This window comes from Corapipo altera, unplaced genomic scaffold, assembly GCF_003945725.1.
Source record: "Corapipo altera isolate COAL_440 unplaced genomic scaffold, ASM394572v1 98, whole genome shotgun sequence".
NCBI lineage: Eukaryota > Metazoa > Chordata > Aves > Passeriformes > Pipridae > Corapipo > Corapipo altera.
The window spans coordinates 5,920,856-5,942,853 of record NW_020884914.1 but is presented as its reverse complement, the minus strand read 5'-3'; the positions used below and the strand labels follow the sequence as shown (position 1 = coordinate 5,942,853).

Here is a 21,998-nt window from a genome sequence, read left to right as displayed (position 1 = left end):
TAGCAGCAGTCAGGAGTGTGTTTTATACAGAAGCAACATCCTGCTGATGAGTTATGAAGGACAGAACCTCACAGCACTGAAACACTGCCTGACAGCATACATGAATATTGTTTATTAGTTTCTTATTACCTTCTATTTGGGAGAGAAAAATACAATTTGGCACACCATTCTTTGAAGATTGATGATCCTTGTCTTAAGTACCAAAGTTCTCTTTGACACAAACAGGAAATAAGTGAGAAAACAGCCACTGCTGTTTCCTCTCTAGAGCCACTTACTTTGACTCATCTACTTACCTTTTGTAGAGAAGCTGCTGTCGGACTGACCTTGGAAGAAATCTGATCAGAGTGTGCTTTTTTAGTGGATCATTTAAAAAATCTTCCAGACCTTCCACCTAGAATTATTTTAGAAATTAATCAAAATGAAAAATATAAGTAAGCATATCTAAAATATAACTATGCTCTAAAGTATAAAGCTTTGCTATCTGAACTGTCTACTGAAATATTCTCTGAGCAAATGTTACTGCTTTTGTAAAATGCTTAAACATTATTCTAGTTAATCAATGAGGCAGAAGATTCAGTGAGATTTTAAAAAGCTCTTGGCAAAATACTAGTTTAAGAAGTTGCTGTATTACAGAGCTATACATTTCTTTCAGTGTTGTCTGTAAAAGCACCTGCTTTTTCTGTAGAAGACAGAAGTGTCTCCTCTCGAGGGTCCAGTTTTGTTAAAACAGATTAAGGGGGTATTTGTTTAAAGGAAAACCAAAAAGCACCATACCTTGTAGCTGACTTGTACTATCTGAACAAAGACTGAGAGAGGCAAGCAGAGGAGAATGTCACTGACAAGAGCCCATCCAAAGCCAAACTCTCTGTGCACAGGGACGGGGGGGATGTAGCGCATCCACGACGAGTCATCCACGTACACTGGGAACACAAAGAGTGGCTCAGCCTCAGCCCAAACCTGACAGTTACACCAAGAGTTTTACTGGGAGGGTTCAAGCAGAACACAACTGGCGGTTCACAGTCTGGAAATTTAAAAGGATCTGAAAATTCTCTAACCTGTTGATTTTCAATCCTTCCTGAACTAGACTTTTTCCTATTTTTCAATGTTGAACCATGGCAAAATCTAGTAAAGTCAGGAGTGCCACTTCTTACCTTTCTGATTAGACAACTCTACTTCAGTCTCCTGTGCAGAGGTCTCAGGATTCACCACAGTTGTCACAATTTCTAAGGTCCCATCTGGTTGTGCTTCAATTACAGCTGCATTCTCATCCAGCCCTTGACTGCTGCCTTTTTGCTCACCATCAGTACCTCCTTTTTGCTGTGTTCCATTTAAAGGGTGTCCATAAATTATGTACCAGAGGAACATGTGGACCATTCTTAAACGGGGCATTTTGGGAAGGAAGCCAAGAGAGCGCCCAAGTCCTGGAACTGGAAGGGAAGATTAAATACCAAAGAGAAACACAAAGAGGATTAGAACAGGAGAAACAGCTACCTGTGCAAAATGAATGTGAAGAAAGCTGGAAGGAAAGATGGGCAGTTGAGAGTAAATATAATTTACAAGTAGTAAAGTAGTAGAAGTGAACAAAAATACTCCAGTTCACAATTGTAAAGAAAAAAAAGCAGCTAAGAAAACATTGGACTGTGAGGTTCCTTTAACGTAAATCCAATTTTTCTTCTATAGGAGAAGAAAAAAAACCCCCACTTGTGTCTTAGCAGAGCCCAACATCTGAAATTATTATTATTAATAAATAGAAAAGTGAAAGATGACAGAAAAGTCCAAGTTAGTTGTACCTGTAACAGGATGATAGTTTTTTAGCTGTGTTATGCCCATTTTTTCATCAGTTTTTCTTGCCCGACTATTATCAGCTTTAGATGAGCTCTCTTGCATTTCTCCTGAATCAGGAACTGCCTCTTGCCCCAGGCTTTCTTCCTCACCATGGTCCTGGGAAGTTGGTGTCTGGGGAACTTTAATCCTGTATTAAAACCACACTTTGGTAAGAATTAAGCAGAGTTCAATTCCTCTTCTTTCCTGACTTCAGGAGATACTCAGCACGCTGGTGCTTCCATGACTCTGTTGCCAAGGAACATATTTTTCTTTTGCTTACCTTGTGTTTATTTCCTCTGCATGTTTTTGCATGCTCTAGACAAGCCAAGCTCCCCCCAGTCCATCCCAACCACCCCAGCCATCCCACCCATCCCTGGGACTTGCCTGTTTGCAGTGGTTGAGTTGCAGATTCGGAACCGCACCTGCTCTATGGCACTTTTTACCAGGGGATCACTGGGACTCACTGAGGGATGCACAACAAACTCCACCTGTTCAGAGCAGCAGAACACAAACCAAAGGCATTTATGGAGATACTGGCTCTTAACCAGCTGCATAAATGAATCCTATGAAGGTTTAATAACTCATAGAACATTAACATTTTGGATGAAAACTCCCGTTGCTAGTCTGTAATTAAGCAAGAGGCCACAGCACGTTGTCTTTGTACCAATAAACAGTTAATAACATACATACAAGCCTCAGGACTTTGGGGTTTTTAAAATCTGAAGTATGTGGGGAACAAACACTTCAGCTTGTAAATATTAGGCTGACAGGGATAAATGAAAAGCCAGACCTTACCTTGCAAGGCCAAACTAATACATATCGTTGCTGAAAGCCTCCACACAATTCAGATTGGTAAGATTTTATATATGCCCTACAGTAATTGTGCAGCAGGTAATTTTCAAGACTCAATTCTCTGCTTATTTCACACAAGAGTAAGTGACATGTCTCAGCTTTATAACCACAAACATTTTACTTCCACAAACCTCACTAACGGTGGATTTTTGTTTTTTAAAAAAACAGATCACCTTCTATAAATTTCACCTCACTTAGGATTTTTCATACACTCTTGGCTCTCAGAAGGGGTTTAAATAGAATTATGGTGCAGCCTGACAGGGCAGGGAGAGAACCATGAACCACAGAACTGATAAGCAGCATAACCTCTCAGAAAGGAGATTCAGAGACTTTGATCTCTGGACTATTCCTTGGTCTCACAATTATCTGCAGCACAATAATTGAAAGCAGTGATCTGGTTTTCACAGTAGCTTAGCTTGGGACACGAAGCTTCTGGGCAGCTTGATTGTGGGCTCTGCTGCAAGCAGCAAAGTCATCCATGCATTTCAGTAAAGAGGCCCAGGACATTTTGATAAATCAGAAGGCTGTGAGCAAAGCTGGTTCTGCTGCCATCACCTTTTTGCTGATGCCATCCTGGATGACCGTAGTGCGATAGAGCCTCAGGAGCCCTTCCCGCGCCAGCTTCTGCACCAGCCGCACAATGGACTTCTTGCAGCACTTAGTGGAGACACCTTCCTGTTTCTCTTGATCCATGACCATTTTCTGAAGCCTAAAAGATGCAAAAAACACCTTGCATTTTAAGCCTAGCAATGCTTAAACTACCTAAGCGGTTTGTTAGAGGATGTGGGGGGAGTGGGTGTTTTCCTCCTTCGAGTAATTCCTGATCTCTTTTCCCTTTTGCTGCAGACAACTGCTAACTTTGCCTTACATTTCAGCTCTAGTTTCTTTGTACTCAAGCTCTTCCTTGTTAGGGGAAAACTGCTGTTGTGATGACAGTGAATTCTCAGTTCCTGATTGCTCTGTGCATGGCTACAGGGCAACTATGAATCCAGCCTCCCTAAGGTCAGGAAAACTTACAGCTTTTTTAGGTGGTGATTAAACACATGCAGTCTGTACTTGCAGTTGCGAGCCCAGTTCAGCTTGAGGCAGAAAAAGTTTACTCAGTGGCATTCAGAGCTCAGAAACTACTCATGCATTCAAAACCTAAGTACAGATACACATATCCTATCACCTGGGGCCAGCTCCCTTCTTCCCTTGCTGGAGAGGGTAGGAATGTGCTCATACCCTACTCTCCTAATGCCTGTTCTCATGCCCTTTTTCATAAATGCCCCAAGCCCTAATTCTGGACTCTTTCAACCCTGGGGAGTCAATTCTGAAAAAGATCTGGAAGGGTAACAAGGGAACGAGGCAATAATTGAATGCACGCACGGACTTCAACTTTCCTGAATGAGTACCACATCCTGGTAACGAGCAAAAACACCAGCAAATTTCCTTGGAAGGCACTGGGGAGAGACAGAACTTCCACTGGTTCTGAGGGAACTTGTGAGTGACCTGTTGGCAGCACTGAAGGAGACAGCAGAGACCTGAAATATCTTCCAAGCCTGCACTTGGATGTGACTCAATCAATCAGTGACAAGGCTGGTGCCAGAGGAGGCTCTAATTTTACAACACTCTGCAATTAAACAAGTTGACAGAAGGTTTCAAAATTCTCAGACCAGAGGAGAATAAGGCCATGATTTCTTACTAAATTCCCATATCAAGCAGCCCTGTGTGTACTGACATGCCAGGATCTTACGTGCTGTCACAGAAGATGGATGGTGCAATCCTATTTGTGACAAAGTACTGCCAATTTAGGACTCCAGCAGAGCACCAGAATTTCCATTTCTTTTTGAAGGTGAAATCTTAAAAGGTTGAAAGACATTATAACACTTAGGGAAGTATCTTTACTCCAGACAAGTAGAAGACATATAACCATACTATATAAAACTGCAAAGAAAATCAAACTTTGAGGGCCCTGCTAGGATGCCAGTGACCAACAATGACTGACATGGAGACATGAGTCTCTGCTGTCCACGACAGAACAACACAAGAACAATTTCTGAAATGATGCAAAGATAAAACTTATGCAGATGAGGGAACCCTCAAGCAGGGAAGTGCTGAATGTGGTGTCCCCAAGCACTAGAATACTGCAAATGGATAAAAAAATTCTCTTGTCTCTATTTATGTGACATACACTGCATAAAAGTACATTTGTGTAGTTATCTGCAGAGAACTATTATTGCTTCCAAACAGCTGATCAACTTTTAAGATTCAGCCCCTCACACCTTCCATGTGCCTCCTGTCCAGCATTATAGCCTACAGAATCACAGAATCAACGAGGTTAGAGAAGACCTCTGAGATCATCGAGTCCAACCTTTGACCCAACACCACCTTGTCACCCAGACCATGGCACTGATGCCATGTCCAGTCTCTTCTTAAACATCTCCAGGGACAGTGACTCCACCAGGTCCCTGGGCAGTCTCTTCCAATGTCTGATCACTCTCTGTAAGGAACTTCTTCCTAATATCCAACCTAAACCTTCCCTGGTGCAGCTTAAGACTGAGCCCTCTTGCCCAACTGCTGGTTACCTGGCTACAGCCTCCTGTCAGGGAGTTGTAGAGAGTGAGAAGGTCTCCCCTGAGCCTCCTCCTCTTCCAGGCTGAACAACTCCAGCTCCCTCAGCCTCTCCTCACAGCACTTGTGCTCCAGTCCCTCCCCAGCCTCGTTGCCCTTCTTTGGATACACTCCAGCCCCTCAATGTCCTTCCTGAATTGAGGGGCCCAGAACTGGACACAGCACTCCAGGGGTGGCCTCAGCAGTGCCCAGTCCAGGGGCAGAATCACTGCCCTGCTCCTGCTGCCACATTGTTCCTGATCCAGGCCAGGATCCATTGGCCTTCTCGCCCACCTGGGCACACGCTGGCTCAGGTTCAGCTTCCTGTCAGTCAGGTTCAGCTCAAGGTTCAGGGGCAAGAAAAGCCAAAATGGAATAAGCACCCAGTGCTCCCACTCACCAAAAGCACCAGCCTGCCCCCAGCCCTGTGTCAGGGGCACTCACGTGAAGAGGCTCTCGATGAGCCGCAGGTTCCTCACGGCCTCCACGATGAGGTTCCGCCGCTTCAGCAGCCGGTAGGTTTCGTGGGACCTCTCCACTGCTGTGGCTCTGGAACGCTTCTCCTTCTTCTGCCCACAGGCCTTCTAGTGCACAGCATGGACAAAACAACAATTTTACACCAACTGTCCAGTGTCTTCAGCCTAATGTTGGCTCCTCACACAGTAACAGCTGAGGAATTCAGAGTTTTCATGTATTTATTTGCAACAAACGAGTCAGATGAAGATTATCTCTCATCTCCCCTGCACAGGCTGGGAGACAGAGCAGATGACATGCAGTACTTGTGTGCTACATTAAGTAATGACATGCATTCAGTCAACCCAGGCAATTTGGAGAGCACCAGGGAACTAACCCAGAACTGTAATTTAACATCTTCCTTCCTATCTCCTGGAATAATTTTCACTTACAACTACAGTGCAGATGAATGTACTTTAAAATCAAATTAAAAAACCCCCAAACAATTCCATAAATAAATATAAAAACTCTAGCTTGAAGTCTTGCTATAAAAGTACATAACTACTGAGCTCAGACAGCTGTACCAACAAGAAGATATTAAAACAAATGATCTTACCTTAGGATCTTCAAGTCTGACTTCCTCCACCACAGCCACATCCCCATCTTCATCAGTGGAATGAGCACAGGCGGAAAGATTGGACTCCTGCTTTAGGGTTTCCAAAGTAGAACTCTCCCCTGAAATGTTGTCTGGGAGCTCATCAGGATCTTCAAGAATTTGAGGGGAAGGCAGCTTCTTTCCCTGAGACTTCACAGCTGTTGGCTTTGAGCCTGGTTTGAGAGCAAAAAGCCTTGTAACTGTTCTGCTCTCCCTGTTCAGCTTCTCTCTCTCCCCGTTCAGCCATTCCCCATCCACCCAGGTAGCTGCACTTAAAAGCATTCTGCTGCATTTTCCACACATCCCACCCTGCTGGAAGCAGTGGTCTGACCATGAAACACTGCATTCAGCCTCCAAAAGTACAGTTTAAAGAAAAAAACTGAACTCCCTGCCATCAAATAATTCTCAACATGCAAAAGCCTTTTCACAGGCAGACTTGGAAGACCATGAAGGGCCAGATTAGCTTATCCACAAACTGCCATGTGAAGAGAGGAGAGTTTTTGTCCCAAAGATTCTCAAGCTCTGCAAGAAACCTGACTTTTCTGACTCAAAGCAGAACAAGAACAAGGATTCAGTATTACTCCAAAGATAATCTACACAAGAAATGGAGCTCAGTTCTCCTCTATTCCCTTTGAGTTTAACAGTACAAATTCAAATTATTAAAATAAACCACCATATCCTTTTTAAAATATGTCCCCAAAAGGCTGCTAGCTTTCACAGTAAGGTGTTCCAAACAATTAAAGAAAAAGATGAAGCAAGTACCTTCAGGGGACAAGACATTTTTGTTACAATATGCTTAGGTGAGTAAGGCTGAGGGTCAAGTCATCCACAGCCAATTGCTACTTGAAAGTAGGAAGCTACTGATCTTGTCTGGTCTCAGCCAACAAGTCAGTATTACTCTAAATATACTTATTCCACTTGAAGGTTTGCACCAGTACATGAACATATATTTTGCACAGACTCTAAGGTTCAATACCAGACATTTCCAACTGAAAAAAAACCCCACTGCTAAAAGGGGAAGAATTTTTATACGTTACAATTTTAAAATAAAAGTTAATGGGCTGGTCTGTCAGCTCCTGTGCTATTTCCCACACCTAAGCTGACATTTACATATCCAATGGAATGAAACAATGCTTTTTAATGAGAGGCACAGCCCACCTTTTTCCTTAGTGAGGAAGAAATAAAATATTTCAACACAGACAAAGCGTGCCCAAATCCCTTCTGAAGTCTTCAAGGACTTTAAAGCTCTACCAAGATGGTGCTCTCTGATGGGCACAGCCTGAGTTCTAAGATATTTTAAAAAAGAGTCCATGACAGATTCCTTGTCAGCTCATCCCAGAACATCCAAGGGATTTTAAAGTATTACCCAAGGATGCTGTTTCTCTCAGCAGCTCAAGCCAACCTGGCTGCTACCTACCCCTGTGCTTGTTTTCAGCCCCATAGTCCTTCCTCCTTCCTTGCAGCAGTTTTGGAATTTGTCTGACCCTTTGCAGGATCATTTCAGCCCTTCAAGTCAACAACAAAATACCCTGAATATCCAGGGAGCACATTGTATGAGCCCATTTCATTTGCACAGGGGAAGGAGAAGCAGATTATCCTCTTGGTGATTAGTGATAACCAGAAACACTACTTGGCACACAGACACCAGAGCACACTTCAGCCCTGAGAATCTCCAGAGACTACCACACTTAGTGTCCCAAACCATAACAATCTGGGGGGAAAGCAGGGAAATTATCAATTAATGTAACAATAAAAAATGTGACCAAAAATTTTAATGGATGCTACTAGCATATTACTTTTTCTTTAATAAAAGGATCCACAAGAAAAATACAGTCATGATCTACCTTTAGCTGGTGTTGACTGATGGGCATCATCTTGGCAACTTAATTTCAAGAGAGAACCAGAGTTGGCCTTCTGCCCTTTTCCTCTCTTCTTGCCATCTTTCCCTTCCTCTTCATTGTCAGACTCTGAGACCAAAGTATCATCCTCTCCAGGAGACACCTCTTCCACAGGTGGGGAATCTTCAGGCACCAGAGCCAAAGTAACTGTAGCCAGCTGCTCACTCCTGGCCTTCTCTCTCTCAAACTGCCTGTTTAAATCACTCTCCTCTGCAAGAATGTGTGAGATGTACTTTGTTGTCCTTTGCCGACCTTCATCCTCCATAAAACCCTGAGGAAACAGTTGGAATGTTATTTTACCACCTGACTTCTCCATTCTTGAAGTGTTCTGCAGCACCAACAGTGGGAAAATTTTCTACCTGTTCTGCCCTCACATCAAAAAATATCAGGTTATTTTTCATTTTCTAAGTAACAAAAATGTAACGAACCTTAACATACAGAAATCAGAAGGCATTCCGTGCTTGAAAACCAAATAAATCTGCATTACCTGCACACTAGAAGGAAACACCCACGGTATGTGGGATGTAGACAAGTCTAAGGAAGAACAAACTCTATGTATTCAGACTAGAAACCAATTTTTTGTCGGGAAAAAAAAAAATCTGTGGAATAACTGCAATGCAGAAGGTACCTGAGTGACTAATTTGTGGAACTGCTGCTGCCCTGTGCTACAACAGGTGCTTCCAAGGATCTAGAAACTCAAACACTTCACCAATCAATGAGGGAAGATTTCACTTTCACAGCTGACTAGGGAAAAGCATGCTTAGATATTCTAATGGTTTATATAATTTGTTTGTTTTTAAATTTACAGAACTTTTGACCAAATGACAAGATCCTTCTAAAAAAATTTTATGCTGAGGGAAAATGGTAATTGTCCTGCCTCTGTGGAAAGGGGCAGATGGGTGCATGCAAGAAATGGTAGCTGGATTTGTCTTGTGAAATGAAAAAAATATTGAAATATCTGGAAATAAGAAGTTTAATCACCATGAGCTTTATGAAAGTCACTGTTTTGTTCTGGCATTTACTGTCTTTTTCAAAAGGTAAGTAGATTAATGATTTTAAATGCACAGAGGGTCTTTGAGAAGATCCTCCAGTAGAGGATCTTGCAAAATAGAGGTTGTCTTATAGTCAAAAATGAAGCAAAGTGGCTCTTTGAGTTGAGAGACAGTTATGTTCATGTCCATGAAGTACCAGCCCCCAGGTCACTTGGGTTACCACTGATCACAGTGAATGACTCAGGTTAGCTGGCTGAGGGCAGGCTGAGCAGGGTTGAGGCCAGTTTCTCTGCCCTGTCTCTTTTTTGGAAGGTAGGTCTTTATTAATTAAGCACCCAGTTACAAACCAATGTAAAATATTTGTACATCTGGGCCAGTGAACTATTAAATGTCAGGCAGCTGCTCAGGAATGAGTAAAGCAAAGGGATGCCACAGGAGCAGGAATGTTACAGTCTCAAATCACTGCTGTTTCCAGTGTTTGAGGTTAACAATATTATAATGTATTCCCACAGTAACCACAATTGTATCTTCAGTTCCAATAAGTATTTAAATTATTTTATTTTTGCCTTACCTTGACAACTTTGTACCTGTCCAGAAGTCGACAGAGCATCCTTGCTTCCAGCTTCCCCACATTCATAGCCAAGCGAATTTCTGCCTGAGAAATACCTTTGGTTCCTCTGCTTTCAACTGTTTCAGAAAGGAAAACCAACAAATATCTCAGGGAAATAATCTGACTGAATTATATATACATATATCTGTGTATACCTTAATATTTGCTCTGAACAACCATATGTGCCAGAATATTAAATTTAAGATTCCCCACTAACTAAAGGCATTTTCACAGACATACACAATATTCAGAATTTTACATGCAGCAGTGCCCAGCAGAATGAGGTCTGGAGGCAAAAGCTTCAAAACAGAAGCAGGGGTGAATTTTTCCTCTGACAGCTTTCCACAGTTATATATTAATTTCTCCATTTTGAAAGGAAAAGATAGAAGAATAAGGAGCATTGTTTTCTTCATCATTTTTTCTCATCTCACCACAACACCTTGTTTCTGTCCTGCTGGTTTTTTTGGGTGATATTAAATAGTTGATAAGCTCCCAGGAAGGGCTAAACTCCACTCTAATCTGGATATAAAGCTCATTTTGCTATGAAAAATTGACACTTTCTGATGCAAAAGCAACCAGAACTTAAAACCCCTGCAATATATACATTTCTTTTATACACACAAGGAGTAAGAAGACAATTGGAAAAGGCTTAGGGTGTCTTACTACAGCACCTACTTAGCTCATAAGCCTGGGTGAGCATGTCCCTTTCACAAACAATATCCACAGGCTGAACAGTTTTTGTCATGATCTCTTCTTCATCATCATCATGATAATCTTCCATTTTCTTCCGAAATTCCTTTAGCAGTTTAAGGCAACGGACCATGACATCAGTCCCTGTGAAACAGGAATGTCAGTAACAACTCCTAACAAAATTCAGGGTGTGTGCACGTGTTTAAACCATTTTATCTCTTTCAGCAGCATGAAGAAGCAGCAGTGCAGTGGGGAACAAACAGCTAAAGACAACTGGGTATTTCTAGGACAAGTTTGCAACAGTTTTTTCCTATATATGAATTGTTGAGGTGCTCCAAACCTCATCTGTGTCAATTCTAGGACTGCCCAGTAGAAGAAATTTCAACAGCACAAATAAATCAATGAAGGGATTAAGTGCTGATCCCCAGTATTACATCTGCAGAACACATATTTGACTGTAAGATCACTCACTGGGTATAAAGCCACTCTTTTTTACAAGGACAGAACACACTGCTGCTCACAGCCACAAGATTCTCATACATGATTTAATTCCACATCTTAACATGCTACTGTCCACTGGCTGTGCTGTAGTAACTCTCCACTCACTGGGATCTCACAGAAAAGAAGGGTAGAGTGGGGACAGATGGCTCCAGGAGAGCTGGACAGACCCTGCTCCCTGACACAAGGATGACCTCCTCTCACCAGTGTCATCAAGCTCCTGCTGAACCATTTCAGAGAGCAGTGGTAAAGCAGAACTGGGTTATTGTACACTGCCAGCTTAGCAAGCTGCAGTGATTCAGCAGCTACTGCAGAAGCAGCCAATTCATCCTGCAGCAGTGGGTGGAACATCCACAGCCATCTCTGCTCCTCTGGTCCAGCTGTGACAATGCCAGGTGACAGCTTTAGCTGAAATCACGGGGGTTTCAGCTGATGAATTTTGTCTTAGGTATATATATATGAGCAGCTACTGATGCCCAGCTGACACCAAGTTAACCCACAGTCACCTCACCATGTGACTGAGCCCCAGGCCAGATGATTCCATTATTTTTCCTTGACCCGAATCCTTTCCCTAAGATGCTGCTTAGGACAGTAATTGAGTGCTGACATTTTGGTAGGCTTGCTGGCACTGTTATTATATCCTTTGTATTTCTACAGCCCATTGAATTTCATTTGAAGCAGTATTTGAAAAAACAAACGAAAAAAAATCCCCCAAGAAAAAAATCCCCCAAAACAAACCAATTCTTTTTCCTTTAGCTCTTTCTGTCCAATAATGTTCTTCCCACAGCAGATGCTCTGGCTTCATCCTCAGTGTGTCCCACATATTTCTATCTGCTTTCCTGTATAACTCCAGAGATTAAACTATCTTGATCTCTGATGAAAATCAGCTATTATTAATTCATCCTCCTTTAATACCTAGTGTTTTTAAGGCATTTTTGTGGATTTTCAGCTTTTACATCTGTAAGATGGAATTACCATTCAAGCGAAAGATTCATCAAGTGGCATTTTTCATGACAAACTTAAGCAGTAAATGCAGCTGCTGTTTTGCCAATCTCTTGACAGAACATAAAACATCACTGCCTTGGGGGCTGCCACCAAGTTACTAAGTGGACTTGTATTTTCTTGTCTTCTAAATAAATACCTTGATAGGAAGTTAAAAGTTTTTACTACTGACCATAAACTGCCTTTTAGCAGTACTATTTAGTCTTTTGGGCTTTATTTGCAAGTGTTTTCAGCTTGTTAGAACCTCTCTGAAACTTAAGTCAGCAGGAGGAATTACAAACAGATATAACCAGGTGCAAAGCTACTCACAGGTACTGTAAGAGAGGACCAAGGATTTGGTCCATGCCAATGCTAATGGTGTGACTGAAGGGCACCTAAGTCTGTAAAGGTTGTATAAGAGGCTGTCACACAACCACTGCATGTTGAGACACTTGCTCAAACCAGAAATACATCAGCTATGCACAAGCCATATTTTGTAAACCATCTGGTGATACCTTTCCCCATATATTTTAGTGGATACTGATCTAGTCTAGAACATCGAGGATCTCCACTGCTTTCTTCAAACTGTGAACTTAAATGAGTTTTCCCGTGTAAAACTCCCTCTGATATTCTTATGGAAGGAGAGGGATCTGTACATTTCATGACAAATCAACTCAGTCATTCCCCTATTTGTTCAGCACAGTGTGGGTGATTTCTCTCTCAACCATGCTCAGTGCTGTACCTACTTTTGACCTCTGCTTCTCTTTGTTCATAATACATTTTCCTTCTAGAGAATTTCTCTTCCCTGACTTAATAGATTTGAAGGAATTTGTTGTCTTATCCAGCCTTAATCCAAATCCATGTAACTGGCATTAACTTTTGTCTTGAAGTTCTCATGGTTTTATTGGCTCTTTCCCTTTCTCCTTTCATATCCCTCCTTTTCACAAACACTGTGTAATTTGCAATGTTCAGTTCATATCAGAATTATTTCCTGCCCCCCCAAAAAAGTTCACTATGTCTCTAAAAACCATACTGTTCACCTTTTAGAACTATTTTATTTTTAACCCTGCAAATCTGCCTCTTAGGATGTTCTGTGATTAAAGATTTGGTTTAGATTTCTTTCAGCAATTGCATTAATTCCATTGGTGATACTGTCTTTCCTCATACTTTCTATTATTATTTCTTGCAGTTTTTTCCCCATGCAAGTTTTATCTGCATCTTTTTCTGAGAGCAGCTGCTTTCTTTTGTTCCCTTTCTTCACGCAGTTCTGCCTTTCTTTGTCTTTTCACTACATTTTTGGAAGTTATCAGCTGTTCTTGTAACCAATTAAATTTGAATTCAAAGCTGGTTATGCATTAAACCATCCCTCAGCAGACTGTGGCTTTTTTGGAGAGTAGCTGTTGAGTATCTTGCTTACCTTAACCCTGAGACTGGCTCAGTTTGTTAGAGCATGGAGCTAAAAATGCCAAAGTTGTGGGTTTGATCCCTGTACAGGCCAAGAGTTGGACTTGATGATCCTTGTGGGTCCCTCCCAGCCCAGAATATTCTGTTCTGTGAATTCCAAGGCAGTGCTGTAGGAGCTTACTTCCATATTTTGATAAGAACTTCCCAGAGAAACTTTGTATTCTCATGACTTTAGAAAAAGTCACAACCAAGATGGTCTGGGTTTTTAGCTTATTTCATACATTTTTTTTCAAGTTTATTGACTTGTCATTCAACTTCAACCTGAAAGGTCAGCAGACTGCTTTGTTCCTGCTCTTTGTATTGGCTTGAGCACTCTTAGGTCACATCCACTGAAACAGCTTATGTTTATATCCAACAAACTTGCATCCATTCCTTAAAAACCTGGAGCAAATGCTTAATTCAAGTGGGCTGCAGCTTTAGTGACACATTTATCTACATAACTGCATAGACAGATTTCACTCACACCTCTTTTAATTTAAGATATGAAGCTTACAGATAGAATGACATCAACGTAATTACACAAGAGGAAAGCACAAATATGGTTCTTGTTACCTTTCTTTGTCTTGTAGGGTCCTCCACTGGGGTGGATGTCCTGCAGTGGCACAGATATGACCTTGGCCAGGCCAGCATTCATCATGTACTGATACAGACGTTTGAAAGTCCTCTCACAAAGGCCCTGGTGCAAAGAGAAATGGCAAAAGTCACTGTAGCCCAAAAGCCTCACCTGCTGCTGATCAAAGCATCAAAGACATTCCTACTACCTGTTCTTAAAACACAGTGTTCTGGGGGAGGATATCCAAAAAGGAACTTAAAAGCCTGTTAGTGTAGACACTGGGCAGAACATGAGATGTTTCTGAAGGGTGTTGTATTCCTCCAACTCTGTCATCCAAACAAACAGCTTGTTTGTTTTCTTACTTGGACAAGTAAGAAATGCAGGATGATATTCATTGACAAAACATTTCTGAAGCTGTGGATGGAACAGAACTCCTTCCCTATGACAAACACCAACAGTAACTTGATCCAGTAGGTTTTTAAGATCCTTCTTTTGATATCCTCCCCCAGAACTTTGTGCAATTTTAAAAAGCAGGCAGCAAGAATGAGTGCCTTTGATACTAATTATCTAGATTCTACTGAGTGAGAATTTGAAAGAGGAATGAATCTCACCAATTCTTCCCTCAAGTTTCCTAATGTTTCCATCTGGTTTGAACGAGCACTTAGCATACTTGAGAGCTTCTCCATTAGAATATCATATTTGCTCCTCCTAACCAAGAAAAGAAAATTATTTTACATGTAAGTATGCACATAACTTCATAAAAATGAGTTGTAGCTTTACAAAATGTCAGTCACTAGAGAAAGTATGCTAAGTGTTCTCAGATTGGTTTAGGAATTAGTTTTCTTTCCTTCTGTGAATAGCACATGAGAGAATTTGTCACTGAGAAGAGATCTCAGCCAAGGGAACAGTGAGTAAGCCCAAGCTGTTACTTCACTGGCAATCCACAGAAGCACAAGTTCTAATTATAAACAAGATAAGAAAACAAAACAAAAAAATCTATTAGAAACCTGTTGGAATTGAAAACACTCAAAATTAACAAAATGATCAGTGCTACAATAAGAAAAGTTAGGTTTATGTAGGCAGGTGGCAGGCACTGGAATATTCTACTGAACTGTCTGGCATTCGGAAGAGGAGTTAAAGGAATTGAAGAGAGTCAATACCAGGAAACTTTGATGGTTCTGTGACAACACAGCAATCTCTCATCATAGTAAAAGGTCACAGTCTGCCCAGCAGACCTTTAAAACATACCTGTCAGCATGAAAGCGAGTCAGAAGCAGAAGAATTGAGTGCTGCTGTGCTCCACTCGGCAGTCGTATGACGTGGGATTGCATTGTTATGAGACCATTTCTGTCCAATACTCTTCGGTGATAATGAAGTTTTCCAGCATCCACTCTAAAGAAAAGATGGCAAGATAAAGATGGCAAGATATAGGCATAGAAACTTCTGCAAATAATTTTAATTATCCAGTACCCCAGAACACTTTACCTAAATTCCTATGGTCTTAGCAATATATGCTAATTTTCAAAGTGACAAACTCAAAATTAAGAAGTGCCAAAACTAAGAAAACCTGTGAAATTTATTTTCATAGTTAATCCAATAAGCAGAGAGAAATACCTCTGATTTTAACCTAGAGTCTAGGCACAGAGTGTCATGACATGGTTTGATGAGAGAGTTGAATGTGTATTGTATCCCCATGCCCCCTTTCTCCATCCTGTCTTTTTACCTCCTGGCTACACCACAATCACTGCCCTCGTTGTAATAACTCTGATATTCATCTCACTCCTTGTTGAGCTGACCTGGGCCACCAAACTGGCAGAAAATCATCCACAAAAGATTAACCCTCTACCTCCATCATACAAATTACATAAAAGAGTTTCCTAAGTGGTACAGAACAATGCCAGGTGGTTTGCAAGCTACAACCCATTTAGGTCCTAAAAGCAGGGAATCTTTACAGCAATGCTAATATTCTGCAGAACTTCAGAAGTTCTCTAAGAGGCTGTGTAACACTCCTTCATCAACAAAATACATGGCCTAGTTTGGAGGCTGGTAACTCAGGCTCCCACTCATTTGGACAAAGATGTCACACAAGGAAATGCTGGGGACAAAATATAGGCATCCAAGAATCTCTCCAGGACTTGGGCAGGATAAGATGATTTCTCAGCAGTTTAGCAAAGGAAATGAAAATCATTGTTCCATCCCAAATTTGAAGAAAAAGTTATTCAGAGAAAGCAAGAACTTCCACAAATAAGAAACTTGTGTATTGACCTAACAGACAATTCCTGGAAGCACAATGAACTCAAGGGTGAGACCAGCATAGTTCCAGCAATATGGGCTCCAAGAACCAAGTACTCCTGGTAGTAAGGATGAAACACTACCAGTACACATAGGAGTTCAAATCAATACACAGGAATAGTCAAAAATAACCAGTGGCAACTTGTTAGCTTCGACTTAATTCATGGACAAAAATGCAAACTTACTTGAAAGCCCCACTGTGAAGGTCCCTCTGGAGCTCCCCCTGCCACCGAGCACGGCCCAAACGCTCCAGGATGCAGTAGGAGAAGTCAGGGAGTTTTAAGTCGGGGTCCCCCTCCCAGCCTATTAAAGCTCTGTAACGCTGGTCTTGGGAAGCAACAATGACTAGTTTCTCTCCCCATCTGAGAAACAGAAGGAAGAGTAATATATTGTTACTAGTTCCATAAAAACAGAGAGGTCAATCCCTTTCTCCCCACAAACACCATTCTTGATATAATCCGTACAAACTGGGCAAGGACTTTAAAAAAACCCCTTAAAGGTATTTTAATGCCAGGTATAAGGATTTCCACTCACTTTTCAACAGCTTCTTTGTAAGAATAACAAGGCTGCAAATCCTTCCTCCTTATCTGATCAGTGATATCTACTCTCTCTTTAAAATACTGGCAGGAACCTTGTATGCCATCTTTGTTATCCAAAATCATGTGGACAGGATAAATATCATCTGAAACAACAGGATCCCTTTTGGTTTCCAGTATTCCAGTTTCAAGGTCTATTTCTTCATATCTGGAATAAAAGCAGAGAGCTAGCACTTAACCAAGCAAGGAGAAATGAAAGATTGTCACAAACAATGCTGATAACTGAAACATTGTCACAAACAATGCTGATAACCCTATGGAACACCTTGGAAAAATTAAGCTCTTTTGAGATATCAAAACAGGAAAAACACAAAGAGCAGAGCTGTGCTCCTCAAGTAAAACCCAACCTCAGCGTGCAGGAGGCAGAAGGAGGGGGATACATTATTTAATCTTCAAAAACTCAAAGACACTGAAGTGGTGGGAATAAGAGAAACACACAGTTCATAGAGAAGGAAAACAACAGGTACATGCACCCTGATGAACGGGGACATGTAAATTCTGCCTGTAAGTGGCAAACAGATACTTGAATGGAAATCTGGTCAGGACTCACAAAGAGGTCACAGAACCACCAAGGTTGGAAGAGAACCTTAAGATCATCCACTCCCAACCACCTACGGTAAGCCTTAAACCACTAAATCACATCACACAGCGCCAGATCCAAACTCCTCTTAAACACCTCCAGGGGTGGTGCCTCCAGCCCCTCCAGGGCAACCTATCCCAGTGCCTGGCCACCGTAACAGTGACAAATTTTCTCTAATATCTAAAATCAGCTCCGGAGCCACACTCCGCCCTTCCTGCTGTCGCCGACCCAGCCGAGCCTGTGCGAGCAGTGGCGAGGGGCCAGCCCGGCACCCAGGCCCGTGTTCCCCCGGCTCGGGGCTCGCCGGCCCCGCCCGGGCCCTCACCCGTCGTGCAGGCGGAGCGGCGGCCGCGGCCGCGGCAGGCGGTAGAAGCGCAGGTCGGGCTGGGCGCTGAGCGCGGCCCAGAGCAGCTGCTGCGTGTCGGGCTCCAGCGGCAGCGGGAAGGGCGGCGAGCGGGCGGCCAGGCGGTGCCAGAGCGCGGCCGGGGTGATGCCGTCCAGCCCCTCCAGGGCCACCTCGTCCAGCAGCGCCCACAGCGCCTCCATGGCCTCCATCCCCCGCCGCCGCCGCTTCCGGGCCCGCGGCGCGCAGGAACTGACGGCGGCGGCGCGACCGTCACCGGGGAAACCGAGCAACAGCAGCGGCCGAGCCCCGGCGGGACGGGAACGGGGCCGGGGCCGTGCGGGGGCTGTGCCCGGGTCAGTGTCTGTCCGGGGGCTCGTCCGGGGGGCTCTGTCCATCCGGAGGCCGTGCCCGTCCGGGGGCTCTCCTCCGGTGTCCGTGTCAGTCCAGGGGTGCCTGTCCTTCGGAAGACTCTGCCCCGGCTGGTCCGTGTCGGTGCGGGGGCTCTGTCCAGGGTCAGTGTCCATCGGGGGTCTCTGCCTGGGGTCAGTGCCTGTCCTGGGGCTGTGTCTGTCCGAGGGTTCTGCTCTGGGGTCAGTCAGTGTCCGTTCGGGGGCTGTGTCCCTCCAGGGGCTTTGCTCCGAGGCTGTGCCCGGTGCCCGTGTCCGTCCGGGAGTTGGTGTCCGTCTGGAGACTCTGCCTCGGGTGGTCAGTGTCGGTCCCGGGGCTCTGCCTGGGGATCAGTGTCCATCCAGGGTCCGTGTCTGTCCCGGGGCTCTGCCTGGGGATCACTGTCCATCCAGGGTCCGTGTCCATCCAGAGTCCGTGTCCATCCAGGGTCCGTGTCCATCCAGGATCCGTGTCTGTCCCGGGGCTCTGCCTGGGGATCAGTGTCCTTCCAGGGTCCGTGTCCATCCAGGGTCCGTGTCTGTCCCGGGGCTCTGCCCGGGGCTCCCCCTCCTCTGCAGAGCCCAGCGGGGTCGGTCCCGAGCCCGTCGGGGGGTCTGGGCCCCGGATACGCCCCGGTCGGTAAAAGACAAAGTACGGGGGTCCTTTGTTTGGGTTCGGTGTGTTGGTGTCACATCTGAACTTGTTGAGTGCGTGAGAGAACGCCCCGGCACAACTCGCGGCAGCGGCTCCGGGATGCTTGGTGGGGATGGCTGGAAAGGGTCGTGTTTCCTGAAAGGGGAGGTAAAATCTTTAATTAGGCACTTTGAAAGTACACAGCCTCTGCTGCGAGTAACTTGTAGAATTAACTCACCTCGTGAGCAGTAGCAGTGCAGGGAGATCACCCCAGAGTTGGACACTGAGGAAGCTTCAGCCTGTGTCCCTGGGTTGACTTGCTCATCAGGTCTTGGGTTATAAACTCATTATATAGCATATGCCTTCCACTCCTAGTATTTTTAGGTTCTTCAGGAGCTTGTGAAGTGAAGGGTTCTGAAAAATAGGTAAAAACAACTACAGTTTCCTTTGTTCTTCAGGAGCTTTATTTGCTGCACTGACAGCTTTATGCCTTGTCGAAGGAGGAACATTTTTCAGTTTATACATTCTCATGTATTGAGGGTGCAAGACCAGTGGTACTCCATAACAAATCATTCAGCCTGACAATTATATTCTTATTTCAGCTTTATATTAAGACATGGTGACTGACTTTGATGAAAAACATGACGAATACTTAATATCCCTTCAGCAGAGAAACAGGTAAGGCACACATTTGTTACCCCCATTGGGTGTGAAATACGTGTTCTATTCTATCAAATACCAGCAGATGTGGTGCACAGTCTGGCTTGCTGTGCTTCAAAGCATTCAGGTGTTTCTCTCTTCTCTTTGTTTGCTAAACACATCAAAGTTCTTATTTCTAGAGGAGACCACGACGTTTCTTCAGCATTTAAAGCATAAATACATTTAGTAATAAAATAGTTATTGTTTTGCTGACTGACAGGGAAGATTTTTGTTCGTAGAGCAAAAACTTGTAGATTTAGAGGTAACTGGCAGCTCATGATGTGTGAGGATATAGTTATGAGGCAAGGTTTTTATGTTGTCAGAAATACAGAAAAGTGGGAGATGAGGACATCCAGGTTGCTTTTGCGTCTTTCAGACAAGTTTCAAACGTTTCTTTTACTGTTTGTTCTTATGTACCTTCCTGTCATTGTACCCTGGACAGATGACCTTCGTAGTTAATTCAGAAGGGCCTGCAAATATTTCTTATTGGATTCCCTCCTTTACCACAAGCCATAAGACTTTTACTCAAATTCTGTAATGAACTGGTTCAGTGAAAAGACAAAAAAAAACTTAAAAAGCCATAGTTATGCTAAAAAAAAATAAGTCCAATTTTTGTGACCACGGGTTTCTTTTGTGTTCAGTTTTTGAAGAGAATAAAACCAATCTATTTAATGATTGAAACAACTTTCATCCTTGGTATCAGAGCTCTAATTCTGGATTATGGTGGAAGTAAATGCCACTGAATTACAGTACAACAAGCAGGTTGGAGGTGTGCTGGGGGCATTTGATGTTGGACACATCTGGCAGTTTGGGGTAGTGGGGCTGCAGAGCTGCCTGTGTGGGAGCAAGTCAGGCTCCTGCTGCATCCAAAACTAACAGAAACAGCCCAACTTTGCCACAACTTCACCAGTCAGAGAAGCCTGGGATGGGTGTAAGAGAGTCGTGGCTGCAGGGCATGGGGGGCTGTGCAGGGGCAGGTGCAAATTGTCACCCACAGGATCCCAACCTCCTGGCCTGCATGTCACCTCACCAAAGGAGCTAGGATGGACTGGGTATAAACCATGGTGAAAGGAGAGAAGATGAGACTTGGAAGAGGGAGGGTAGGTGTTTCACTGAAATTGAGCCCAGGGGAAGGGCATTTTTTAAATATTATTTTACCCAGCCTTCAATTTTCTGGTATCTCTAACAGCACTATTGATTGGGGGCTTTTTACCTCAAGTTTCAAAAAACAAATAATATTTTTCTTTCCTTTTTTTTTTCTTGAAAAGACCTCAACCGTTTTTTTCAAGCTTTTTGGAAATTCCAAGTAAAACTCTGAAAAATTCTTAAGAAGAAAGGTTAAATATGCCAAATACCAATTGGAAAAAATAATGTGAAATGAGAAACAGCGTGGAAAAAATGTCAGAAGGGAGAGGCTTGGTCAAACTTCATTTTGCCACAGTGTTACAGAACAGGAACAGATCCTGGGAGCTGTATTCTGGAAGTGTTGTTTGAACTGTGGACATATTTTTCATCTCTGTGACGTGGCGTGTTGTTGTATTTATTGCTGATCTGACCATCTGTACGTGCACTGCGTGAGGACGAATTATTGTCCTTTCTGCTCCAGGTTACTGGAACGGTTAAAGAGAAAAGATCCTGTGCAGATCAGGCTGGAGCAGCTGGAACAAGGCTTTTCCCTCTATGTGAATGGAGCTAATTCAGAGCTGAGGAGTCACCGCCGAAAAACCAACTCCCACGGCTGCCTCAAAAATGAGACAAAGGCCTCCAGGACAAACGGTGAGTTCCGTGGGAGCCTGGCAGGGAGTGCAGGTAGAACTGTTTGAAAACTGCACTCACTGGAGCTGTAATTCAGTTGATGAGGTCACTGGCCTGGCTGTGATAAAGAGGCAGCACCATTTGAGCTTGGAATGAAATTCCGTGGGGCTCTTTCATCCGAGTGCTTAAGCTGGTTGTGTGTAAGGAACAGTCTCAGCAACACCCTGTCGGTTTTTCAGTTGATCCCTGACTAATTCCAAGGTTTAACTTCCCCTCCTGTTCATTTGTTAAACAGCTCTAACTAAAACTAGAAGATTAGAAGTGTATAGAAATTGTCAGTGTAAAATAATGGTGTATCTTTGTCTGAGACATAACACCATTAATAGGATTTAAAATCTGATGGACTTCAATGTTATCTTAAGTCTGGAGTCCTGAGGACAAATGACATTTGATGACATGGACTGTAACCAAATTATAACCAGTAATAGCTGCATTAAGCTCATAAATGATGTTTAAGCTATAATAGTTGTCTTAAAAAGGCAGCTAATCTTTATTTAAATATTTGAAGTAAAGAAAATCTACCATTTTCTCCCAGTGATTAGTTGGCTTTATCTAAAAATGGGTATTTTGTTTCTAATTTAAGTCTGT

General features: G+C 43.2%; 2 protein-coding genes across 10 annotated transcripts in view; one reads left to right on the top strand and one right to left on the bottom strand.

Annotated features, from left to right (window-relative positions):
• The window catches only part of GTF3C1 (general transcription factor IIIC subunit 1), a 39,686-nt gene extending 21,601 nt beyond the window's left edge, over nucleotides 1-18,085 (bottom strand). Inside the window, exons 1-17 of one of the 4 annotated variants that reach the window (XM_027655095.1) lie at nucleotides 17,856-18,085; nucleotides 16,889-17,098; nucleotides 16,540-16,716; nucleotides 15,311-15,454; nucleotides 14,674-14,770; nucleotides 14,062-14,185; nucleotides 10,552-10,710; nucleotides 9,838-9,953; nucleotides 8,221-8,545; nucleotides 6,338-6,549; nucleotides 5,713-5,852; nucleotides 3,232-3,385; nucleotides 2,209-2,312; nucleotides 1,791-1,972; nucleotides 1,152-1,427; nucleotides 775-920; nucleotides 294-391 (exon numbers count right to left, since the gene is read on the bottom strand). In XM_027655095.1, the coding sequence (XP_027510896.1) occupies nucleotides 294-391; nucleotides 775-920; nucleotides 1,152-1,427; nucleotides 1,791-1,972; nucleotides 2,209-2,312; nucleotides 3,232-3,385; nucleotides 5,713-5,852; nucleotides 6,338-6,549; nucleotides 8,221-8,545; nucleotides 9,838-9,953; nucleotides 10,552-10,710; nucleotides 14,062-14,185; nucleotides 14,674-14,770; nucleotides 15,311-15,454; nucleotides 16,540-16,716; nucleotides 16,889-17,098; nucleotides 17,856-18,085 (2,894 nt within the window). Of the gene's footprint in view, nucleotides 1-293; nucleotides 392-774; nucleotides 921-1,151; nucleotides 1,428-1,790; nucleotides 1,973-2,208; nucleotides 2,313-3,231; nucleotides 3,386-5,712; nucleotides 5,853-6,337; nucleotides 6,550-8,220; nucleotides 8,546-9,837; nucleotides 9,954-10,551; nucleotides 10,711-14,061; nucleotides 14,186-14,673; nucleotides 14,771-15,310; nucleotides 15,455-16,539; nucleotides 16,717-16,888; nucleotides 17,099-17,855 lie in introns of those variants that run through there. The other 3 variants (XM_027655096.1, XM_027655098.1, XM_027655097.1) reach the window with 3 other exon arrangements.
• Nucleotides 18,086-18,170: 85 nt separating this feature from the next.
• The window catches only part of KIAA0556 (KIAA0556 ortholog), a 55,841-nt gene continuing 52,013 nt past the window's right edge, over nucleotides 18,171-21,998 (top strand). For 3 of the 6 annotated variants that reach the window (XM_027654983.1, XM_027654984.1, XM_027654978.1), the window contains exons 1-3: nucleotides 18,201-18,388; nucleotides 19,499-19,574; nucleotides 21,202-21,371. In XM_027654983.1, coding sequence (XP_027510784.1) covers nucleotides 19,513-19,574; nucleotides 21,202-21,371 — 232 coding nt within the window. In that variant the 5' untranslated portion in view covers nucleotides 18,201-18,388; nucleotides 19,499-19,512. Of the gene's footprint in view, nucleotides 18,389-19,498; nucleotides 19,575-21,201; nucleotides 21,372-21,998 lie in introns of all 6 variants that reach the window. The other 3 variants (XM_027654980.1, XM_027654981.1, XM_027654979.1) reach the window with 3 other exon arrangements.